Consider the following 9114-nt stretch of genomic DNA (forward strand, 5'->3'; position numbering starts at 1 on the left):
GAAATATTAATATTTAAATTCCTGAATAAAATGATCAGTGTTGGGAAAAATCATATTATTTGAAATGGAATGTTCATCAATGTTCATGGAGCATGGATAAATGATTGTGCTGGTCTGGAAAATAAGTTCTACCCACTCAGTGGTGAGAAATAAGAAAAGCAATGCATGTTCTTAGGTAATGTTGACGCAGCTGTTAACATTTCCTGAGGCAAGAGAGTCCCAGGACTAGAGACTCATGATTCTACTTCCTCATGCCCCAACGATATGCACCCTTAGGTGGTTTTCATGAATATTTAAAAAGTGGAAAGTTAACTTAAGGCAGGACATTATTGAAGAAGCATTACTCCATCAGCATCCAGGCTGTGGTGAGAACTGTCAGACATGCAGCTGTCTTTGGTTTATCTGTGCTCCAGTAAGTGAAACCTCATGCTTTCTCTTCTAAGACAGTGTATTCCATGAGTTATTTTAGCAAGCATACTTTCTTAGGTTTCATATTAGTCGAATTGCCTCACCCAAAGGAAGAAAACAACATAGATCTGAGAACAATATTCTAATCATTGGTCAAGAACGTAACTTACAAATTGGTCTTAGGTCAGTGGTCAAAAAGAGGGAAATACTCCTATTCCCTGGGACATATGGCAATGTTTGGAGATATTTTCTGTTGTGTTAATTGAACTGAATTGCAAAGGGAAAAAATATCAGGATCTTACAGCAAGAATCCAGATATGTGTCTATACAACTTCTAATGTGCAGGACAGTTCCAGAAAAGGGATGGTCCATTTCAAAATGACAATTTGCTAAAATTGAGTCATTTGACTCGAATGAGACGATATATGTCAATGGATCCAAATTAACACAATCTGAAAAGAAGAAAGTAACATGTTCATGTTCCCAGGACTTTTCTGTGGGTTGCTTGATTGCAATGAATATGATAAAACATTCAGTTCTGGAGACTACTGCACATAAAGTTAGCGGATGTGGGTCTTGACTAGCTTTGACAATTTGGCTCAAGCAAGACAAGATTTCAAGGAAAAGGAGCTCTTGCTAAGTATTTCCTTTTTTCCTCACTGATACAATAAAAAAAAAATAAGTAGCCACTTGTATAAATGAGTATATGATGTGGAAATACATGGCATTAGTCTTTTCAACCTCCACTTAGGCTGAGAAAATTCTTCATTGGATAAAGAGAGAGAAAAACATTTGCATTGCAATTTGAGGGAATGTAGAAACTGGAATATCTGAAAATATCATATCGATTTTTAGCTGAAATGTTAATGGTTATATGATATGCTATAAAAGGTATTAGTATCTTTAGTTATTTTATATATTTGAGCTAAGGTGTATTTCCATCTGTACATAAATATAAACCATACCTCGAGTTTTATGTGGGAAATTTCCAATTGTATTTATCAAATATTTTGCAGAATTGGGATGCTGACACCCATCTTTTTATAGTAGTAATTTTGTCAGACTAGTGCACAGAGACAAAAGGTCTTCTTAGTTTGCAATATGCAAACTAATGCAAGATTATTGACATGTTTAGAGGTCAGTGGTCATCTGAAGAAAAGAGAACTGATATGGAAACTAATCCAGCAAGCATGCGAATCAGGCATTGTTGAGGGAGCATTTAGTGGTTGGAAGGTTATTTTGCGCGTTGATCAGCCCCGAGAAGCTGGGCTTAAGCGCCTTCTTCAGGCAGGAGGAGCAAAGGTGTTTTCTGGTCATTCTGCACCTCTGTTTAAAGAGGCTACACATGTCTTTTGTGACTTTAGTAAACTGAAACCAGATGAATCAGGAGTTTTCATAGCTGAGGCTGCTGCCCAGAATGTGCACTGCTTGAAAACAGAATACATCGCTGATTATCTTACACAGGAATTCCCTACTAGTTTGGGAAATTACTGTCTACCAGGAGCTGCCCCATTACTTCAGAATAAGGAACCTGGACAGAAGAGGAAAACGCCTACAGAGACCAATAAATTCAAAAAACCTAGAGTACACTAATCCCATCTGCTCTTTAGTTACCAAATGTCGGAGGGGGGTTGATTGTCTTTTCTTTTTCCGTCCCAAGAATTGAGACTGTAGCTCAGGGAACAGCACTTGCCAAAAATGTGCAAAGGCCTGGATTCATTTAGCGCTGCAGCACCTCCTCCCCCAACACCCACCCCCCAAAGGGAAAGGAATATTGCTTAAGCCTGAATGTTACTGTGATGGGTTTGTACAGTAATTTAAAGACAAGTACCTGAAAATTCTGTTTCAAAATGTAATGATAATCTTACTTTTGAAGATTTTTAACACCTGAAATTTTAATCACTGAAATATGAAATCTCTTAGTAAAAAATTATCTTAAACCGGGTGTGGTGGTGCACGCCTTTAATCCCAGCACTGGGGAGGCAGAGGTAGGAGGATTGTGGTGAGTTCAAGGTCAGCCTGGAGTAGTGTAAGACCCTATGTCCGAAAAACAAATATACATGCACACAGAGTTATTACCTTAAATGAAAACAAAGTGTCAGGCCTTAGCTAGCTGGGTAAACCATACTGAGTATCTAAAGGGCTTTCTGTTTATTTTTATTGTAAATATCTGAGGATGAAGCTTAGAAATTTTAATGAGATGGATTTCGCTTCGGAGTGTTGTCAGTTAGAGCTATTTCATGTTTTCCCTGATTTTATCTTACCATTTTATCTTTTCTTAAACAGGAGCCTGATCATAATGAGATTTAATGAGAAAGCTAGGGCTTTAAACTTAAATGTGTATATATGTAAATGTATGTACAAACTGCCATATTTGCCAAGTGTGGATACCCAAACCTGGAAAATGTGATAAATAAAGGATAAAAACAAAAACAACAACAAAAAAAGAAACTACCTTTGATCATTGTCATTTTTTTAAAGGTAATCATTATGTTAAGTAGAGAAAATGAATAAAATGAAATTCCTAGGATATGTCTTATCTTGTCATCCGGGGAAATTATGTTCTTAAATAGTAATGTTAAAAACTCCTTTATGGAATGCTCAGGAGTACAGATAGCACCCCTGCCCTATTCACAGTGAGAAACCACATGTGTTCAAAACATGACACTCTGTGAGGAGGGTCAAAAGTGTGTCTGTTCTGCCACCCCAAACCAACACTTACAGGTCTAGGGAAAAATTATTGAACTTCTCTAACTTGATTATTTCATCAATCTAATTTGCTGGTAATCACAGAGTTTGAGCCTTCCCACTGGATAATTAAAGGCATCAAATATAGAAAGAAAGTCAGGAATATTTACACAGGAATAAATATATGTCATCACTAAGCGAGTCAGAGAATCCATGATATGGCATCATTTGTATGACAGCATTTATTTTATCCTAGGGATTGGGAATCAAGGATTCATGCATTTCTTCTTTCAAGCAGGCATGATCAAGTAGATGAGCTGTTTGTCCAGTTAGTTCCCAAACACAAATACCAGACATTGAGTTAAAAATTACAAACTCATGGCAGTTGTGGTGGCACACACCTTTAATTGCAGCACTCAGGAGGCAGAGGTTGGAGGCTCACCATCAGTTCAAGGTCAGCCTGGGACTACATAGTGAATTCCAGGACAGTCTGGGCTAGAGTGAGACCCGAACTTGAAAAAAAAAAAAAAAAAAAAAAAGCACCTCTGTGATTAATACAAAGAATTAGGAAGTCACCCACATTAGAAAATAGTAATCTGAACAAGAAAATTTTTGAACTAAATTTAGGGAATCATAGGGAAGTATGAATTCCTCCTACTGATATAATGGTATTCAAGTGTGCAATCACTGGTACTGGGAATACATAAGTCTTCCTTAGACTGAGTGATTCTTGCAACCCCCTATGAATATTCTCAGTGGGGATTCTGTTTCGATTTACCAGGGATACTCCTGCTGATGTGGGTGTCAAACCTCCTGTGGAAGAATTTGGCCTGCCAGCCTGCATGCACCATGAAGAATGGAAAATGCCATGTGACTTTCCAGGAACTGATTATGCGGGCAGCTACGGTGTCTCAGTACCTCAGTATCCAATGTTCCCGACTGTTCAATGAATTTGTGAGTTCCCTGCTTTCTTCTGGCTCATTCCCACCACCTTCATGTCAATATTTTGGATGTGATTATAGCTTAATTCAGAAAGTAACATGAACTAAATATCAAATTATATTACTACATAGGTAAACAAAACTGTCACCCAGAAAAATATGGAAACTAGGAAACTTGGAAAATTTCATGAAATCTGAAATATTTACAAATGCAATGAGTTTTAAAATTCTCTAATTTTTTTACGTTAATTTTCTCTTGTGACATAAATCCTTCTAAGAGTTTTGGCAGGGTAAGAGCTTTGAGTGTCTGCTCCCTTGGTAGTGGCCAGTATGGATTAGCCATCTACACATTGCACACTATAGGTCTGGATATATGAAAGAATGGCACAACAGTAAATTGCTTCAATTTAATTGAAATACAATAAAAGCAGGGCCAATGGGAATAATAATATTAATTGTGTTTTAGAAATATCCAAATACCAGAAATAATTTTGCTAAGAATTCTGGGATGTAAGTTTATAGTAACAATGAATTCATGTTGGAACTTAAACAGAACCTCTGTCCATTATGAAGATACTAAAAGGCTGCATGTTACTTGTTATGAACCTTTTCAGTATTACTGAATAGAAATATTTCAGAGTATTAATGTGTGTGTGAGCATAGGATATAAATTGAGAAAAAATAAAGAACATATTTTTAAAATACAGTTTATTTATTTGTTTATTTGAAAGAAAGATAAAAAGAAAGAGAGAGAGAGAGAGAGAGAGAGAGAGAGAGAGGGAGAGGGAGAGAGAGGGAGGGAGGGAGAGAATGGGCATGCTAGGGCCACCAGCCACTGCAAAAAAAAGTCCAAAATTCCAGATGTATGTGCCCCCCTTGTGCATGTGGCTTATGTAGGTCCTGGAGACTCAAACTGGGTCCTTTGGCTTTGCAGCCAAATGCCTTAACTACTAAGCCATCTCTCCAGGCTCTAAGGAACATATTTCTATCTCACATTTTATTTACTTTTTCTATGATTCCTCATTAGACATATTGGCTTTTAAGCTAAAATTATTTTACAAGCCTTTTCAACTATCAAAAATTTCCTCAATAGTAGTTTATGTAATTGTTATTCAAATTTTACTATAAAAAAGAAGTAAAAAATATTAATTTGTAAATATTAAGTGTTTATATTTAACTGGACTGTGGCTTAATATTAATAGTATATTAATGCCATATTTGTGACATATTTTTTCAAAATCAAGTGCATTCTGAAATAATCATGACAATGGTGTTACACACTTGAATGGAGGTAGGGATATTCCAATGGTAAAGCATAATATTTTGAGGCCTGGTTAAGGAAATGTATCAGTATTGAACAACAGGCAAAACAAAAGGTAAATGAAATAACACACAAACACTACAGTATTCATCACAATCACTAGAAAACAATGATAATCGAAATATGTTGTGATTTAAAAATTCCTGGTTCAGTGCTTTCTTGCCAAATATAAACTTTTAGGAAAAGTCAGAATACACAGAAAATGAATTGCAAGTTTATAAATGAGATGAATTAAAAGTGAGTTAAGATATATAACAAGGCAATTTAAGTAATACAGTGATTTTCTCAACCCCTTAATTTATTGCTATGAAGGTTTATCTATAAAATTACTCATCTATGAAAAGCACTAATATTGTGGTTGTGGATTCATTTACTCACATCCCAAATTTTACCTAATTGAATCTTTCATCATTCCTAGGATAAACGGTATGCCCGAGATCAGAGGTTCTCTCATAAGACCCTCAGCAGTTGCCACACCACATCCCTTGCTACTCCAGAAACCATGGAGCAGGCCCAGCAGTTACATGTGAGTCCTAAGCCTTGGGTTGTCCCCAGAACCCCTGTTTATGACAGGCATGTAATAGATATGAACATTACACATGCTGAGAAATGAGAAGGGGTGAAAGCCCTCAGAGCAATCCCCTGATATAGCTGATGTGTATGAGTAAATCAGATGATAAGGAATACTGTACCATGCCAGCATAGAGTCCAGACAGAAGACACTTTTAATTAGTACTTCCCCATAGACTCTATTGAATATTCCTTAAGGGATATTTGAATCAAGTTTGTCATCCAGGCTTAGATATACAAAGCATATATGTTTATGAGTTATACACACTTGTATTTGATTTGTATACTTTCCCTTTGTGGGCAGTGGTGCATACCAGTGGCAACTGTACCATCTCTGCTCAGTGCTCTTTATGTATCTGATCTCTCCACCATAACTTCTTTACCTTCCCTAACTGTGTGGTAATTGAAAGTCTTCTCAACAAGGGAGTCCTGTAAAATAGCATATGATGTTCTCAAAATAATAACAAGCCTTCTGTGGTTATGGAAACTCTACATAACACAGCAACTCTAACTTACACTTGTTATAATCTCCCACAACTGCTATTCTGTCAAAATAATAATATGATTTAAACTCAACATTATCAAATATTAATGCATAGATATTTCTGTTCTCCATGGTTTCATGAGTGGTTCTGGCATTCTCTTTCTCTATACTTCTCATGGGAATAATTTTGATAATAAAGTAAAGAAGGAAACAAGAGAGTGGAGGAAGAACAGATTTATACTCTAAGTAACTGCATTGCTCAAACCTTCAGGAAGCATTCCATTGACATATCTGAATTTAACTCTCCTAAATTCTCCCAAATAACATCACTGTGTACTATTTACAAAAGAATGTTTTAAGGCTAGAGAGATAACTTAGCACTTAAGGAGCTTGCCAGCTAGACAAAGGACCCAGGCTCTAAGTACAAGGTGGTGCACACATCTGGAGTTCATTTGCAGTGGCTGAAGGCCATGGCCCACCCATTCTCTATCTGCGTCTCTCTCTCTCTCTCTCTCTCTCTCTCTCTCTTTCTCTTTCTATCTCTCTCCAGTCTCTATCATAAATAAAGTAATAAAATTTAGAAAAGAATGTTTTACATACAAATAATAACCATTAATTAATCGTTATCTGAGTCTTTTAGAGCAAAAACTACATGGATCTGACATTGCTGTATTATCTGATTGTTTAATTATGGTTGTTTAGCCTGAAGTCTTACTGAAATTGATAGTCAGTATTTTGGGTTCCTGGACACAACCTCTGCAACAAGTAGTGACAGAAATTGGTCATATGCAAAGTGCTCCAGATGTTCTTCTGTCAATAGCCAGAAACATTCAGAAGAAAGGCAAAAGACTTCTGGAAGGCATGAAGAAAATACTCAAGAAGGTGAGTTGTTTCCTTACACTTCTTTACATTGCCTATGCATGAAAGAGATGACCTATGTCATGAGAAATGAGTTTTGAAATATGTCACTTTTTAAGAAGGAAACTTAAGCATCCCTTTGTGTGAACAGCCTCACTACTGTGGGGTAATTGACAACAACCAGATTTTCACAGCTGTTTTCCTCAGATCTCATACAAAGGAACCTCAGTAGAAATTACCTGTTCCTCATCATTATCTAAAGAGTGCTTTTCCTGAGCAGGAGGTCAGATCCTGCCTACCTCAGTTGATCTTTCTGTCAGTCAAACCTTCCCTATCTGTTATCATGGAGCATCATGTCCAGGTCATGTCTGAAGTTTGGCTATGTTGATAATATGGTGAATTGATTTGATTAAAGAAAGAAATGATTACAATATAAACTCAGAATCCATGAAGTAAAAATAAGAAGTCAGGGCCAAAACAAAGTTAAGAAGGAGTTCCTTAAGTGACAGAGTGGATCCATGCCACCTTTGTTCCTTGGTCAAATCCAGATTTGCAGTAAATCAGCAACTTCCCAGTTCTGTCTACTCCTATAAGAACATACTTTATCTTGAATTAATCAAATGCCAGGAACAATGTCCCTGCATGATTTTCTAGTTTGTGGCTGACATAGCCTAGCCATGAAAATTCATGAATATAATTAAATTCTTTAGTACTAAGTTTTCCCAAATCTTTGCTGAGTTAGAAGAATAAGAGAATAAATATGTATATATTTTAACTGACTATCATTTTGTTAATTAGGTTCCAAAGAAAGATAAAAGAAAAGTGAAATATGCTGTGTGGTCTGGGCTGGCATCCCTGCAAGTGACCATTGAAGATTGCAAACATTTTGCTTTTTATAACCTGTTCCATTGCTTGAGTAATGATGTGAATAAGGTTGACACATATTTCAAGGCCCTAAAATGCCAGTTGGTTTACCCTTATTACTGTTAACCCCACACTCATCACATATTTTTAATTGAATGGACATCCAATACCCATCCCTTCACAGCTTCTTTCAAATTTTACTCTCTTGAATGCATGCTTTGGTACAAATGGTCTCTTCTCAAAAACAAATAAATAAATAAAAACTGACTCTAAATATGAAAAATCTATGAGGCTAATTTTCTAAAATTTCTTTCATTAATATAATACAAATATCTCTGAATTCTTGACACAATTGTATGAAAAATATTTATTAATTACAGAATTGGACTTTTGAATAGACCGTTTCATAATTTACTTTGCAATCATAGAATGTTAATCTGAATTAAGTTGTTAAAATGAAAGGTTGAAGTTATGATGGATCATCCATCCATGGATTCAAATCCTTAAAATCTCAGGTACATTAAGAAGGCCAGCACTGGTGATGAGCCACAATCACTCACTGATGGACAATAGGCTCTGCTATAAGAAATATAACTTTTCTTATAGCAAAAATAGAAAAATCAACTTCTACCAAATCAGATACCCAGAGGCCCCCAACACCTCATCACTGAAACAGACCAAAAATGTACCCAACATGGCTCAGGGAAACTTTTGGAAGAAGGGGTGGAAAGAATTTCAGAGCCACATTTTGGGTCATGATATGCAGAGACATTTACCCTACCCATAACTGTGGGCTAACTCCAGAATGCATGACCCATATATCTCAACAAGGAGGAGCTGGGGGAGGGGCTAGGACATGGATGAGCCTAACAATGGTACCAAATTGACTGTATTCACTGAGTACAAAACTAATTAATAAAAAAACAGAAATGTAACTTTTGAAAAACATTAAAACATGTTAGGAATCAAGCATGAAATGA

At 36.2% G+C, this 9114-nt stretch overlaps 1 protein-coding gene across 1 annotated transcript; it reads left to right on the top strand.

Moving 5' to 3' along the window:
- The first annotated feature begins 381 nt into the window (after positions 1-381).
- Positions 382-8260, top strand: LOC101612514 (prolactin-like). The gene is made up of 5 exons (XM_004668375.3): positions 382-412; positions 3878-4050; positions 5777-5884; positions 7115-7294; positions 8069-8260. Exons 1-5 carry the CDS (start codon positions 382-384, stop codon positions 8258-8260), a joined length of 684 nt encoding a protein of 227 aa, XP_004668432.2.
- Positions 8261-9114: the final 854 nt, after the last annotated feature.

Source organism: Jaculus jaculus, chromosome 17 (genome assembly GCF_020740685.1).
Source record: "Jaculus jaculus isolate mJacJac1 chromosome 17, mJacJac1.mat.Y.cur, whole genome shotgun sequence".
NCBI lineage: Eukaryota > Metazoa > Chordata > Mammalia > Rodentia > Dipodidae > Jaculus > Jaculus jaculus.